Below are 17,193 nucleotides of genomic sequence, written 5' to 3'. Positions count from 1 at the left end.
TTTGAATGCTAGATCTACCTACTAGATCTGTATCGCGTTCCAGACTCCTCTCTTTGTCAACCCTTCAGAGAAAAAGCTGCCTCACATCTTGAACACAAGGCCAGTACTGTAACTGCCCTTGATACGGATCGATCCAAGGGGGGGCAATCTCAGTCATCTCAAAGAGGGAAATCCAAACGCTATCCGCCTTGTTCGATTTTATGGGCTTGGACGATAGAGAAAAATAAGAAAAGCAAACACTGGAGTATACCTGGACGAAATTGCTATCAAGAACGCAGAATTGATTTTTTCTGAGGTTTTTTTTTTGCCGTAAGCGCCATGTTTATCGGAGCAGGAAACTCTTCCAGAGTGAGGCCCCTTTGTTGATGCATGTCAACATCAGATGTGCGAGACGCGATAAACATGGCGCTTACGGCAAAAAAACAACCCTCAGAAAAAATCAATTCTGCGTTCTTGATAGCAATTTCGTCCAGGTATACTCCAGTGTTTGCTTTTCTTATTTTTCTCTATCGTCCAAGCCCATAAAATCGAACAAGGCGGATAGCGTTTGGATTTCCCTCTTTGAGATGACTGAGATTGCCCCCCCTTGGATCGATCCGTATCAAGGGCAGTTACAGTACTGGCCTTGTGTTCAAGATGGCTGCCTCAGTGCGTTAGTCAGTGCGCTACTCTCTGGGAGTTATCTTTCCTACGGGACATGCAGCACCACCACCAGCTGACAGCACGTGGCTTGTCATTACGACTTTTTCAGCGAGAGCGAGTGGTCACACATTTTTGCTCTGCTGTGACCGATCTTGACTTTGCTTTTGCAAGGCTACCTACCGGTCACTACTCGTCTACTTCGTCTCCTGTGTCTTCCTTTTGGTGAGACCGTTCCTTTCTTAACTTTCTTTGGCATTTGGATTGGTTTGGCTGCTATTAGTTAACCACAGTGTTGACTTTGATTTTCAATAGACATTTTTGGCCGCCATTTTGAATAACAAAGATATTTCCAAACGCAATTTAAAGGGGGAAAGTCAAGGGCACGGCTAAACCAGCCAGGTCCTCTTCTAAAAGAGTGACTGAAGCTATTGTTCATGTGTCCGATAATGAAAATAATATCGCCGTTGCGGTACCAATTTCATCCACATGCGGACTTAGTGTTTCTGCTGGTACTTCGTCTGTTCCTACACCTGTCCCCCCACCTGACCATAGCGCTCTTGTCGCAAGTGTTCTTGGTTTTTTGATTCCAGAAATTCGCAGTTTGGTTCATTCAAAATTTCAGAACAAGAGGTTGCCGACGCTGAGCAGTTCCCCCCTCCCCCCCCCCCCCCCCCCATCGGTACAAAGTCAGCAGCCACACCAGCCTTCGGCTTCAGTGGCTGCTGCGCTTCCGGTTTTTACCGGAAGGACAGGTTCAACCGCAAGCGTACATCCAGGTGACGTAACGGCGTCGGACCTAGGACTGGCCTACGGGCACCACGGCTTCCGGCCGCAATCCACCATACAGTCGTATCAGCCGTCGGCTTCGGCGACCAGTATGGTTCCGGTTCCGGGTTCCCGGCCGGAAATGGATTTCACCTCTTATCCCCTTCCTCTGCCTAGGCAGGAAGTGATGCAGGATGACTTCCGGCCAGTTGGCTTTCCGGTTTCCGGTTATGCCGATCAGCCTTCTGCTTCCGGAAATCTAGGCTACGGTCTTTGCCCGTCTGTCGCGGCTTCTGACATGCAGTCATCAGCTGGTGATCAGACTCGTCTTCTGAAGCATCTTCTTCGGTTGCTCCTTCGGCGATGGACGATTTCCGGACTGGAAAGGAGAATGAAGCATACTTCCGTTTTGAAGAATCTCCATCTGTTGCCTTTCATCTTGCTCAGCCTAGGCATGAGGTGAGGCAGGACGACTTCCGTTCGGTCGGGTTTCCGTCTTCCGGTTATCCCGATCACCCTTCTGCCACAGGCAACTATGACTACGTCTGCCTCTCAGTCATTCGTCGGTGAGGAGACGCGTTCTGGTTTTTCGGCCAAACTCAAGGTGGCACTTGAACTGGCCGCGGAAGTAACATCCAAATAACATCCTGAGGGGGCATCGTCTTCGGAGGCTTCCGGCAGGTTGGCTTCCCGTTTTCCGGTTATGCCGACCAGCCTTTTTTGATTTAGGCAACTATGGTCTTTGCCTGTCTGTTTCCGCTTTTCATACGCAGTCAATCGCCGACAAGCAGACTGGCCTACGGGCACTACGGCTTCCAGCCGTTTTCCACGCAGCACTAGTCACACCATGCTTCGGCCACCGTGACTTCCGTACTTTCGATTGCTGATGCACAACCGGAAGTCGCTGCTTCCTCGTACCGTCTCCCTCTGCGTATGCATGGACCGGTAGAGGATAACTTGCGCTCAGTTGGGTTTCCGGTTTCCGGTTACGCCGACCACACCGTTGTGTCAGGCCCCGCTGATTACGGACACGTCCCGTCCCATCACGCGGCCTTTCTGGCCCCTTCTCAGGGTGTTAGTGACTCTGTCTTGGATTTGACTTCGAGTCAACTGCCGCTGAACAGACGCGTCTCTCACTTCCGGCCTTCTGGCTGCTACCTCTTACCACCTTAGCCTGCTGAGGCACGAAGTGGTATAGGACAACTTCTGGTCAGGTGGTTTCTGGTTTCCATTTCCTCCGACCGTCTCTTTTTATGAGGAAACAATGTTTATGGACATTTTTCGTCCCATTATTCGTCGTTTCCCGCCGCTACACAGGATTACAACGAATCGGTATCAGCATTCGACTTAGGTTCGAACGCAGATGAACAGACTCACAAATTCAAGTAGCAAGAAGGTCATACACGACAGCTGTCGGCTAATGAGTACACACCTTTTTTTCCGGTCTCACAACGGAATCTGCTCGGACTTTCTTTTAACTTCTTCCGCCTTCGCAAGAAGTATTCAAAGTCAGTTTGAGATCAACAGGACTGCCTGTTTCCGGCACCCTTGGTCAAACATACTCGACGGGTAACGACGTTCAAGATCACAGCCATGTTCATTCATCGGCGTTTCCTGTCACAACCCATGAGTACAATGAGTCTTTGTCTTCGTTAGATACGGACTCTGACGCAGAAAAGCAGAACTGCGTCACACTTCCAGCCAAGCTTGGGCAAGCACTCGAAGCAGGTCATGCACCAGCAGCAGCCTACTCTTGGCTAACCGAATCGGAACAGGCCGTGATTCACAGTTACGGTTCATAGGAAGGTGAGCGTTCCCAGAGGTTCAAGGAACTTCAGGAACGCTTATGCTCTACCAAGAGCGTTTTCCCACCGAGAAGGACTCTGGTCATGTACTCAGGCGTCACTCTCGCTTACTGTGAGGAAATAGGTCGAGCCTCTCTAGAGCTGACTTCTATCTCCCAGGCCCTTTCGGGGCTCACACCATCCCAAGGAGTCACATACCTTGGCATGATTTTCTTACGGTCACCTGGAGAGTTCGTCCTTCTCAGTAACGAGTGGACAACCTCAGGCACTGTTCGTTCCATGTCGACACTACAGCAAGCGCCTACTAGGACTCTTGCTTCCATCCTAGGTCAATTGGAGTGCTACTCGCTAGGGAAAATTACACTAAAACCTTTCCCGCTAGCGTTAAAGCCGCTCGGGGATTTACCCGCTAAAGACTGAATCAAGTCTATTCCAATTCAAAGCTGGTTTCAACACATGACAAGCCAGTGGTAGGAACCGAACTGGATAACTCAGGGTTTCCCTATAGCTACACCCTCCTGACACAGACCCCTTCACGGGCGTCTCTTTCCATGTCTTGAGCATCGGTTCTTGGCCGACCACGGAAGTTAAAGGTCCAGACCATGCTGTTTTAGCGTCAAAAACGCTTCGAATCGTGTTCCTGCGCGACCGAACACTTCCCGATGTTTGCAGTTAGTTAGAAAACCACTTTCTTACCGTCTTCAACAATGTTTGGTTTACTTCGGAATCTTGTAAGGCCGTAATCCGACGAATTTTGTGACCGAAGCGACGGATTTCTTCTCCAAAACGACCCGCCATTGTGCCGCGTGATCTTCGCGAGACTGGCTTATGAATAAATTATCCGTGACGTCACACAGTGTGAAGATGCCGTTTACCAACATGGCAACAAGCGTGACTGCAGACGAAATTGAACCGTACATGTTCGAACTACCAGTTTCTCTCCTCGAATCAAGCATGAAAGATGAGGAGCGGAGGCCACTTCCAGCAGTAGTGAAAAGACAGTGACGATGAAAATTGCGACTCTGTTTGTCTCAGCGATCAAAGGTAAACACGCCCGCTCTCTGTGCTGAACTTATCGTCTGCTTTCGAGTCTGTGCTATTTTTTCACTCTCGCCTTGTCAACGCACTCGCGAATAAGTGGGATATTGTTTAAGTGTTCATGCATTGCATTCACGAGTAAAAGAACAACAGCTCATCGCAGTTTTAACTGTTCTTGATTATTTCAGAGACTGGTGTCAGAGTGGCCACTGTACCTCCCGTTGTATTGTGTGGGAGGGGCAGATTTGAGAGAGAGAGAGGAAGCTAGCCTGAGGTACACTGTAGAATGAAAATTTGCAGGGGAGCAAGAATGCATCACCAGCCACGAAGGTGTACATACAACTTTTTTTGAGGTGCCTATATTTGTTTGATTTTTAAATGTATGTATTTGTTGTTGTTTTTAAAGGCTATCAAGAAAACTGTTGTCATTTAAATGTGACACTCAGTCAAATATAGTTTCACACACACACAAGATTAACTCACTTGCATGCCCACAGAAGAAGTTTGCTCTTCACATTGTTCTGTTGTTGTTGTTTTTATAATGTAATCATTGTAACATCAACACTCAGTAATAACCAATATTACAACACAATCACTTTTTCATCAGAACTCACTCACATACTACATGTATTAAACCCTGGTTTATGGACACTTGCATTTGTACTTTGCATGGGAAAGCAGCCTGAATTTCAGGTGAACTTTAATAAAAGAAGATTTATATATATGTATGTTGCTCTAGATGCATGTTTTAATAAATAATAATGACATTCAGGAAAGTAAAAGGACTGTTGAAGTTTGCTGTTGTAAAATGTCTGATGATTAGGGTTTTGTTGCACATTTAGTGAATTGACTGTACCAATTGCTGTTATTATTTACACCCAATCAGTGCATCCACATGATATTATGTAGCTTAAATTAAAGAAAATGTTTTGATGTGTTCAGAACATACTGACAAGTTGCACACTCACTGACTTTCCGAAAGAACAGGAAAGTTCTTCCTGCCTGTCTGGTCGCTGCCATCAGAGACCTCTTTCTGTCACAGAGCTACACAGGCTTCAAATGTATGTAAGATAAATAAAAGGTACATTACAACTCTCAACTGCGGGGTGTGTGGGGGGGGGATGTGCATAACCATTGCATACTTAAGGTCGGCTTAAACTGCAAACAGAAATGTGGAGCTTGCGTAACAATTCTTGCTTTGTCAGATTTGGAGATAGGCAGCCTCAGTCTATATAGTTGGTCGCCAGTTGGGGCGTCCTGCTTGGTGACAACTTGAGCTTTGTCAACTGGTCTAGCTGTAGCAGTCAAAGTCTGGGCACTGTTGCATTGTAGTCTTGCTGTGTATGCAGAGCTTTGTTGTAGCTGCCATAGGCCAGTGTTGCTATAGGCCAGTGTTAGGATCACCACCCCCTCAAACAGCTCGTTCAGTTAACCTGATGCCTGTTTTAGACAGAAAAAAAAGTTACCACAATCAGCAGAACTTTCACTGGAGAATGGGCATAATTCTTTCATACTTTTCTTTCTCATAGCTTTTTTTGGTTTTTATAATCTCTTCATTACACTAAATAACATCCATCTTAAGACCTATTTTGAGCCTTAATTTAAGTTGACTAGTAATGATATTAATCATAATGTATTTATTTTTATAATGTACAAACTAGAGTATGTATGTGGATATGTGTGTGATGGTGCTGGTATGGATATGTGTGGTTTGGGTTATGTGTGTACTGATGTGTACATTTTATGTGTTTTGTATGTTTTGCGAGTGCGATTTTATGTGATGTTATTCTGTACACCAGCCAAAACAAAATGTCTGGTATATTAGATAATAAACGCACCTTTAAATTTATTAGCGACTACACCCCGTCACCCTGCAGTCCCCCTCCCCCCCATTACACCCTACACTTTTAACATTGTATAACAAATCATGTCCCAATATAGATCCCTAGTTACCTGGGAGGACGTTAAGCTCCATAATCAACATCAACAACGTATTGAATTGAATTGAAAAGCTGGGGTTAGGAGGTCTAACTTCTTGAATTAAAGTGTTTTTTTCTCAGGTGCATGTAGTTTTTTATTTGCTTGAAATCATGGTGTATTCTGGTTGTAAGAGAAGAGTCAATTTCCTTGTAAGCCTGCAAAATTAAGATTTGTCATTTTTGAAGTACACAAGTTTTTGTAAGAGTCCAAAATAGTCCAGGATAAGGAGGAAAAACATAGGGTGGGTCAGGAAATCTGAAACATTGCATAGTTTTGTTTTGCCTATGTAGACAAAAAAAAGTACTTAGAGCACTTCCCCCCCCCCCCCAAGAGAGCATAGCTTAGTTTTAATTATTTTAATGCCACTGTTAGCAAGAGGAGTACTACAGACAGCAATCAAACAGTGGATTTTTTCTGTAGACATTGTTATTTCTGTTTAGGTGTTTCAGTAGTTTTCTATGCGGATAAATCATGCTGCATGATCACTAGAAACAATCCAGCTCTGTAGCATGCAAGTTTTTTAAAGGTTTTTTTCCCATGTTACTCTGAGAGAAAAAAAAAACCACAGAGATAAAGTTGAACTGGCAGTTTGACTGAAGCAGTGGTAATAACACAGAGTTGTGCTCTTCCTACAATCAATGTTTTGATGTGGATGATGATGTCCGAACATGTACTTGGTTGTATTATTTTGCTAGACTATTTGTTTCTGTTAGATATATCTGCTCACATGATTGTTGTTCATAATTTGACATTACATTTACTGCTGATCAAAATGTATTGTTGGAATAGGTCTGCTTAATATTCTGACTGCAGTTTTGTAATAAAATCAAATAACACAGATGTTTTAAGTATCAAAGTGCTTTTCACACACACACACACACACACACACACACACACACACACACACACACACACACACACACACACACACACACACACACACACACACACACACACTCACACACTATGAGTATGACTGCAAACATGAATTTGTACTTGTATTAATTATAATTACTGTATTACAGAACCTGATCTGAAAAAAAGGACAACAGCAAATTATTCATGCAAGCTTGCTGTATTAACGATTTCTTTATCCATTTAATACAACACTGAATTAAAAGATAACAACTATAACAACGTGTGTGTGTTTGTGTGAATGTCTATGTGTATATGGACGGACACTGATTAAACCTGAGACTCATCGATTACCCAGGTCTGGTGAGTGTAAAAGAGGGAGAGAGAGAGGGAACTTTAAGTTTAAGGTGGGTGCATGGGGACGGACATGTAGTAACAGATATATGTTTTAATCTGTAATCTTAACACATGTGCTTAAAATTAGGAACAGATGCCATTCCACTACAAATACTGTCAGTCTGACAAAAACGCCCAGTGACACTGAACCCCTATCCCTTACAGAACACATTCAGTATACATGTACTCACTTCCTTTCGTCTGCGTTTAGTGAAAGCAGATCGTTCTGATGACATTGGTATCCGGTTTCTGACCTCCTGTGAGTGGTCAACAATTGTCGGAACTGGAACTGCGTCAGGCAACAGCTGTTTTGTGTGTGCCAGGTTTTCTTGCCGGCTTAACTGCGTTCACATTGGAAGAAAGTGTCGCGAAACACAGCACATCGTGTTGGCCGTTTCCAGTTAATCAGTCTTGCTGCAGAAGTTGTAAGCCCATCGGAAAAAGGTGACAACTGATGCCTGAACCTTTTTTCTATACTTCATAGCTATCAGCAGCCGTGCGCATTCCTTCGGCGTGTTGTTGATGCTCGATGTAGGCAAACGCCCACTTGAGCCTAAGCTGTACACGAAATGACGTCACAGCCGGTTCTCGTCTACTGGCGGCCATTTCGAAGTCTCGTTTAGCAGACGAATTTGGCGGAACGTTTTTAATTAAATCACAATGATAAAGCTACGAATCGGTGAATTTCTTTACATTTTTGGAATCTGTAGGTGCATTTCTCTAACCTTCAGTCATCGGTTAGTGGTTCTAATAACCTTTAAAACAGCGTGGTCTGGTCCTTTAAGCAACTTCGAGCTTGGTTAGTACTAGGATGGGTGACTGCTTGGGAAACACCTAGCGCAGCGATTTCCGTTACGCAATTAACCAGCCGGTTATGTACAGCGTGCAAAACATACACGGCGCCCGCATACGTGGCGCCCGCAAGAGAACCGCAGTTTTAGCGGTGCTTCTGTTAGCGTTATCACCACGGGCGGTCCCATTAACAGGTTTTACGGAACGTCGCAGTTTCTCAGCGCACGCGGGAAGAAGATATCTTCCTCGACATGGCAGCATGGCTATCGTATAGGTTTAATCGGGCTGCATTTTCGGGCTCGCAGGTTCTTTGATTAGCGAATCTCGGTCCATCTTATATGAGAGGACGCGTATTCGTCGAAACTGGAAGTTATTTCCTTAGGTTTCGGTTTTAAGACATTTTCTACGATTCTTCCATGTAGAAGTCTAGAAAATGCCAGAATTAGGCTTGACATTTTCTCCTGCCTCTAGCCAGCGAACAAGAGACACGTCTTCTTGTCTCTGGTTCATAACGAACAATTTAGCAGCTACCTCATGGAGACTATGGTACTGTGGCTTACTCAAGCTCAACCCCATCAGTGCTCCACTCCCCGGAGGGTTACACTCCTGGTCGGCTGGAACTCCCTTTGTTCGATCCGAAAGGTAGACGCACAGGTTTTTTGTTCGTTGTTCACACTGATACTAGCTTCACTACTCTCGTCTTTCTATTGAAGACAAGGTTCGTCTTCTTCTTTTGAGCTTTCACAGCTCTCTTTTTAGAGTTATGACTGGATTCGCTGATTGCAAGAAGTTTTCACTTCTTTCGTCCGTCAGGAGCAAGACGAGTCAGCGAGGTTGACGCTCTTTCCGGTCGTCCAGAAGACGTAACGCACGAAGCTTACGGTCAATTTCACTCAGGTTTAGACCAGACTTTCTGGCTTTAATCTAACCAGACCAACACCCACCGGTCACCAGAGTGCAACCGCTCAGTAGGTGTTTTTTTTTAGCTGGGCGAGTCAGACTTGGTCAACGGGTGGGCCTTAGGCCACTACCTGTCTCGCATGCAACTGCTAAATTCAACAATGTTGCTTCTTATATCCTTTAACATGAAAACGTGACAAGGATATTTCTCTAAATTGACCCTATCTAGGTGTTTTTTTTACCATCGTTAGACAAATCTATGAGTGGTGAGAAACAAAAGGGGGGGGGGGGCAGTCAGCCCTTACTCCAGCACCGGCAAGAGTGCACGATTCTAGAACTTGGGCATCGCCTCTAGCAGTCCTCAGTTCAGGAGGACTCTATGATGTTCTACGAACAGCTTTTTGGAAGGCAGACGACGTTTCATCAATTTTGAGAAACGTCGTCGGAACTAGACACAGGGGTGGGACTTTTCCGCGAATCCGCGGACACAACTTACGAATTCCGCTGGAGTAATCTATTTTTCCGCGTCCCATTTCTTCACAGTATCTATAACTTGACTGAATGATATGGAGAGAAGTGAAGATGGAACAGAGCACAGGAGGCTTGAGAGTTAAATTGTGTTGACTGAAAATTCCTGATAAATAATAGTCATGTTGAGCCTCAATATATTGGGGCGTCACTTGGATTATACTATTGCCAGTATTGGATTATGGATACATGGTTCATTATGTAAATATGCACCATTACAATGTTACCATTGTTGTGTAAAAGTGTTTTTTATGTTTGGTGGGGATCTTTATTTTTTATTTGGGGTTGAGGGGGGGGGGGGGTGTGAGGAGAATGTCTTTTTTACCTGATCCAGACGAGTTGAATTTTAGTCTCAAAATGCACGAGATTGCACAGATTTTAATGTACCATGTAAAACAAAATCGGGGGAGCATGCCCCCGAACCCCCTTAGAAAAAAGGGATTTCCTCTTTTTTCATCACAAGAGAGTCCCACCCCTGTAGACAGGACATCCCCCGTTCTACGCCCGCCTTCAAGTTGTGACAGCAGGAGCGGGTCAAGTCCACTTCAGAGTATATCAATACTGTGATCCTCCGCACAGCTTACTGGAAATCAGAAGATGTTTTCCTGAACTTTTACCTCAGAGACATCTCCGGTATCAGGCTCACGTTCTCTCCCTGCCATGGTGGCAGCGGGACAAGTCCTTTCCAGATCTTAACAGTAGGTTCCAAGGTATACTATAGATTCCCACCGCCTTGTTGAAGATATCTGCTTTTATGTGATTCGGAGTAAGAATATGTAATTTTATCGAAAATTTCAATAATAAATGTTCATTTGATTAATATACTTACCAGAATCACATAGTTAAGTCCCTCCCACCGGCCCCGCTATATAGTTTCTATTTATTCCCCCCTCTGCTTCTTTACCTCTGTAAACTTGTAGGGGTAGTTATTTTTCGATAATGACCCAGCAACCAAACAAATAACGACCCAGCAATCCCGCAGTGGGGCACTGCGGTTATGAAATTAAAGGCCCCTCCTGTTTTTGGAACCGCAGGAGCTTTCTAGTTTGCTGTTAGGTAGATTTTTGGTTCCTCTTTCCTGTCATGCTCTCTTTTTCTTCATGAATTCTTTTCTTTTTTCTGCCTTCTTGCTCATTCACCTGTATTTTTTCCAAAAATCTCTTCTCTTGCCGCTTGTCTCGCGATTCATGTATAGTTTAATCTGTTAGTGTTCTGATGTAAGTCCAGCAGTAGATAGGTTAAGCCTATTTTAACATACTGGAAACTGGTAATCTTCCAGTAGGTATTAATTTAGTTTTACTAAAGCCTGCTGGGACACAAGTAATGGGTTAGTGCATTTGTAAACAGGAATCGCTTGACAAGTGGCCCCCTTCATCCCCCCCTTCCTCGTCCTGATATGGCTCTGCGTAGTCGGCTGGACGTTAAGCAACAAATAAACAAACAAACAAACGACCCAGCAACAGCCTGAATCCTCGATAGTGCAATGGGTTGAGAAGTTGTTCTGGTTCGGTACTACTTTTTGCGACTGAAAAGTTCCGAACGCTCTAACGTACGAAGTATACATCTCTGGAGCAAACAATACAAACATACCGCATTTAAATTAACAACTACAGGCCTGAACACATGAATCTTCATATAAAATCCATGAGTTCGGTTGTTTTCTGAATCTAGATTTGCCGTGCTTAAACGTTCATCACAAGCAATTTCCCGAGCAAGTAACTCATACTTTGTCTAGCGACAAGAGTAGTTCCCCTTCTTTTCACTCAGTTTCTTCGACAATTACAGACTGCAATCCGACGGTCAGTTTTCAACAATATTTCATTTAATAAACAGATCACACGCAACCAAATGCACACATCTCATCAATTTAAACAATATAAAGCGGTTTCATACACTATTTTCCCCAGAAAACTGAACTCCCTACAGTTTTTAACGTTGGAACACGGGTGCAAAAGTTCGTCTGCTACTCCCATTTGACGAAAGAACATTATGATTATCCTAAGCGATACCAAAACATATACAGAACACACAATATCTGCCTTTGCCGCCACAGCAGAATAACAGCATATCTGTGTACTTGATTTTAGTCCAAAATAGGAAAACTGACAAGAAGTTTTAACAGAATGGAATGATTTGCACGGAACTATACAACCGCGCATTAAGAGTCGATCGCCTGCGCAGGTTGACTAGTTGAGTGAATAGGATTCGATCAAACTTTCGCAAAAAAAAACTCCTCTTTTCTTTGAATAACTGAAGAAAGGAGGAATAAAGAGGTTACACACCTCGTCTCAGTGATTATGAAAAATAATGGTCTCAGTTCGCAGTCATAAAAAAAAATCGCTAAAGCTCGCATTTTTCATGATCCGCTAACTTCGACCATTATTTGTGATAATCACTGAGACTCGGCATGTAACCTCTACATATTCTATTAAAGTCGCAATGACAAGCCACGTGCTGTCAGTTGGTGGTGGCGCTGGATGTCCCGTAGGGGAGATAACTCCCAGGGAGTAGCGCACTGACTAACGCACCGAGGCAGCTTTTTTTTGAAGGGTTGCCTCCCTTAACTGTAGAGGGGAGAACATTTTCAGACCTATAGCATCTTCGACTGCGTCAATGCTTTTATGTGATTCGGGTAAGTATATTAATCAAATGAAAATTTATTTTTGAAATGTTCGATTTTGTAAGTTCATATTCCTGTACCTAGGTCAGAATAGCAATATCCCTTACATTTGGCGTTGCTGACTAGTTGGCATTATAATTATGTGTGTGCCAAACTTCAAGACAGACTCAATATGATACTCAGGGATTCAAAATGTGCTTTAGATACAGAACTCACGTGCAACGTTCAGCGGACAAGTGTCGGTCAGAACAGTCCCGTCTGTCAGTGTCTCCTGGCAGGTCAGCTCCCCGGAGAACTCGGAAGCAATATTGTTGAATCTAACTCGGGTCTGTGAGATATAGTGGTCGATATGTAGGACGGAGTAGGTGTAGGGAGACGTACAGTTGCCTGGCCCATAGCATGTTGCCAGGTGCAGTGTGGCTCCAGTCTCCTTGACCACTGTCCATCTCACAGTGGATGTGCTGTTAATGGTGCAGTACAGGGACGGGTCTTCATATCCCTCTACATACTTCCTGTCGCCCTGACAGTTCCAGATCCGTGCTCCTTCTGAAAAAGAAAAGAGCAGTTGTTGTGTGCACCACTGCATTATTGGTAATCAAGTATGGTTGCACAGACTGTGGCCATTTGTGACAGGGGCTGAGAAAGAAGGATGTACCCAAGTCACACAACCCGCTTCCGTGTTTTACATGTTAAACATGTTGGACTCTATACGGTCTCAAATCTATTATATCACAAGTGGATGAAATACTACAAGTCCACATTGGCTCTATCGACGCCCGTTTTTAATTGCTTGCTTCCCTTTATATAATAAACCGTCCATAGATCGTCGTTCTCCCAAACTAACTCCTTAGTATGTCATCGAGAATAGAGGATTTTGGGTAGAAAAATCCTTTTATGCAATGACGTTAGCGCCTTTCGGCGATTGGTGAATGCATTTCGTATCAATAAGGTCGGTCACGCTTGAAATTATCGCTACTTGATATTGCCCTTTCCAAATGTATACGAAGTGACCGGGAGCGCAGGGTTAGTTATGAACTGAACTAGCCCCGAACAGTGAGATATGGAGAACAGTACACACATACGAACGGAGAGACTGGGAAATTGAGTCAGTCATCACCACGCTCGAGAACTCAAGTGTAATATTTGAAGTTAAAATCTCCCACGCATACAGTGCGACAAAATAGCTCAGTTGGTAAAGCGTCTGATCATGTGCTACTTCTTACTTTTGTGGTCCCGGGTTCGATCCGCTTCGACGGCAATTTTATGTTATTTGTTTCTGAACTCGTAATTCTTGTATTTTATTTATTTGCTTCATTCCCAACGTGTTGGATGGTGTAATGAATCCAAATAATAAAAACATTGCATAATTATTGAGTACTTCCAGAATTACCGATTCATATCTTTTTTTTTAGTAGCATCGGCTTTGGTGAAAATTGATTGCCCTATAGGCAACACCGCGACTGCATGAAATAATGGTATCAAGAACACGTACAAAACACAAATACGAACGGGGAAAACGACGAGTCAACAATGCTCGATTCGAAAACCCGGGCTCTCAGTCTTAGTTTTCACGCCTCTGTTTTGTTAGCCTTGTGGCGGGGTGGTAAGACGTTTGCCTCTCTTGTTGATTTATCCCAAAGGTTTTGAGTCGTGTATTGAAAATCAAATATGATAGTGCGTGAGTGTCCTTGAACAGTTTTCCCACAATCCCGTATTCTATTTTTAGTACGGGATATCCCCAAGGAAAGGTCAAAGGGCATATGTATCACCGCGTGCCGACTGCTGGTAATAGTAGTTAAATACGTCCAGTATAATATACTTCTGATTACATACATACAAAGATGTGGGTTTTATTTTCATCCTAAAATACACGAAGTGAAAAAAAAGTAAGTTTGCATACAGCCCTGGAATTCCTGTGCACAGTTTATGTATATTTTGTACCTTCTGAGCTTCCAAAAATCTGGGTGCTGGAACCGATAGCTTTGACACGCTTGACATTTTCAAACTAAGAAAGATATAATGAATCTGTTGTCTGCTAGTTCATGACCTCAACATTTCATTTCAAGAAACACTTTTCTCGTGCGCCGTCACATTTATTTACTTATAAATACCGCAAAAATTACTGTTTTCGTTCATCAAAAACGTCACTATCATCTCGCTGAGTCGCCTAAATAAGTTTATTGCCGTTTGTATGAGCGCATCATGTCATCAATTTCACCAACGAGAACTAGTAAATTTAGATGAGCTCTTGTAAATATTATAGCGGTCAGCCCAGGATGATCTTTTTCATTTTCTACTCAAAAAATAAACCAGAAAAACAAAATGTGTGTACACAATAGGTTAGGGTTCCCCACGGAAGCTCCTAGTGCGTCCCGGGAACCCCACTTTTAATTTTTAGAGGTCCCAAGGACCCCCACTGCAGAATTGTAGAGGGTCCCAAGGGTCCAAAAGCCAAAATGTCCCAGTGTAGTTATAAAACATTGTGGTCACGTACATTATAGTGTACTGCGAAGTGTCTTTTTCATTCGAATTGTCTAGGTGGACATGACAATCCAACACCTTAATGAATGGAACACACACACACACACACACACACACACACACACACACACACACATACACACACACACACACACACACACACACACACACACACATACACACACACACACACACACACACACACATACACACACACACACACACACACACACACACACACACACACACCTGTTTACCCTCCCGGATTGTCCGGAATTATTACGGATTTGGGGTCTAAATTCCGGTATTACGCAATACTACCGAAAATTCCGGAAATTCCGGTCGAGAGAACCTTTTTTGTGCGTGAAAATTCGAAGTCGAAATTGTGGTAGTCACCAGAACTGTGATTTCAAGGCTGACCGAAACAGCCTTTTCTGCGCATGTGCACAGCAAGGTATTTGTCGGATTCCGCGGATTTGAGATCGACATTGGTCCGAAGGGTAATATAGGGCCGATCTCTGTGGGGACGAAATGCCAACCAAAAAAGAGAAAGTTGTACAGAAATATCGGCAAAACTATTAAGTCAAGTGGCGGTGTCTGGTGAAGTTTAAGAAGAGCGAACCACATTCATTTTGGTGATCAAATTGAGATCAGTGCAACAACAAAGCTAGTCAATTACGAGTCACGTCGCGGCACGTTGTCCCGAGGTTAGACGCAGCATTAGTTTTAACAAAATGCAGTACACAAATGAACATGGAAACAAACAAAAACACGAAATTATGTTTGGCAAAACATGAGCCTGCTTCGCATCGAGTTTATTTGACCTAGGTCTCTACTTCCACAGAATCTCTCAGACCTGCGAACCGATCTCTCACTACGGTCAGTCGCGCCAGAGACATAGATGTAGGTCTATGGTCGCGCTCATCAGTTACTTGGCTGTTGCCGAAATTCAAGTCTTTCTGAGTCTAAAACTGATCTCCATTAATATTTCTCCAATATAGCAAAGATCACAGTTCTTTGAATCGAAAAACTTACAACAAAATGTTTAAATGAAATAAACGAATCGGTCCTCTAAAATTAAAGGTAGCTTCTGGAGAGAGTTATTATGACTGGTTTTAATGCAGGATGTCTGATGTGACAGAATGTAAGGTGGTTTTGTTCACATGCATCTTCAAGTGACTGTAAATAGTCCAAGGGCGGAGGGGTGGGGGTGGGGGGATGTTACAGGGGTTCCGGACACCCCCCCCCCCCCCCCTTGCTGTCTAAAAAGCAAAAAAGCAAAACAAAAATTCAGTCTGTGGGGAAAAGAAACTAAAGACATTTTCTGTCTGTGAAATTGTTGTTGTTGTCGGGAGCAGATATCAATGAAGATAAATTGCCATTATTTAATACTAACTTTAAAAGAAATAATGAGTGGCTGCTGACACCAATTTATCATGTTTAAAATCAAGGATAAGCTACAAATTGTTAATAAAATAGCTAAAATTCTTCAGCCAGACCCCCCCAACCCCTGGACCCCAGGTTGTACCCCCCCCTCCCCCCCTAGCTCTCTTGCTCCGCCCCTGAATACTGTGGTGTTTTTTTAGATAATGTAAACTTGTCTTAGTTAACTTGCATATTATATATCAGGTGTCGTGTGCTTGTGTGTGTGTGTCATCGAGCTTCTGTGTGTGTAGTACAATACTGTTATTAAACATGGTTATCAATTTTGTACTTGTTTTGCATGATAGCGCGCGAATAAACATGTCGTTTAATCGTTTTCAAGCTGGTTTATGGTTGATAAAAAAGATTACTCAAAGATGCCTCAAATTACGGAAAAGTACCAGCTGCATTCCTGATTTTCATTTGGGGGGGTAAACAGGTCTGCACACACACACACATACACACACACACACACACACACACACACACACACACATACACACACACACACACACACACACACACACACACACACTTTCCACTTGACTTCCTGTCCTTGTTATGTGTATGTGTTGTTTTCTCTGTAAACATGTAAGAATGAGATTCCAAATACATGATGTCAACGTTCAAATATAAAAGTATTGGTGTGCGCCTCTCTCTCTCTCTCTCTCTCTCTCTCTCTCTCTCTCTCTCTCTCTCTCTCTCTCTCTCTCTCTCTCTCTCTCTCTCTCTCTCTCTCCAGGGTTCTCTCCATGGTTCTTTACAGACCACACTGAAACTTTCACCACCCAGAGTGGAGCACCACGAAAGGCTTTGTACTGGGACTCTATACACCCAAGTCCCAAAGGAATCGCGAGGCTGGCATGCAACATTAAATATGCTGGTCAGCCTCGTTTGCCCTCACTCAACCATCGCCCAGCAGTACGAACCGGTGGCAGGGTAACATTACTTCCAACTCCAATGTCCGCC

The 17,193-nt window shown here is 43.7% G+C and overlaps 1 protein-coding gene across 1 annotated transcript in view; it reads right to left on the bottom strand.

Annotated features, from left to right (window-relative positions):
- LOC138977971 (uncharacterized) overlaps positions 1–17,193 on the bottom strand; it is a 59,729-nt gene that overhangs the window by 18,904 nt on the left and 23,632 nt on the right. Inside the window, exon 2 of the mRNA XM_070350580.1 lies at positions 12,538–12,867. Coding sequence (XP_070206681.1) covers positions 12,538–12,867 — 330 coding nt within the window. The remainder of the gene's footprint in view (positions 1–12,537; positions 12,868–17,193) is intronic.

The sequence above is a fragment of the Littorina saxatilis genome, linkage group LG10, assembly GCF_037325665.1.
Source record: "Littorina saxatilis isolate snail1 linkage group LG10, US_GU_Lsax_2.0, whole genome shotgun sequence".
Classification (NCBI taxonomy): domain Eukaryota; kingdom Metazoa; phylum Mollusca; class Gastropoda; order Littorinimorpha; family Littorinidae; genus Littorina; species Littorina saxatilis.
This window is presented reverse-complemented; position numbering and strand designations above follow the sequence as displayed.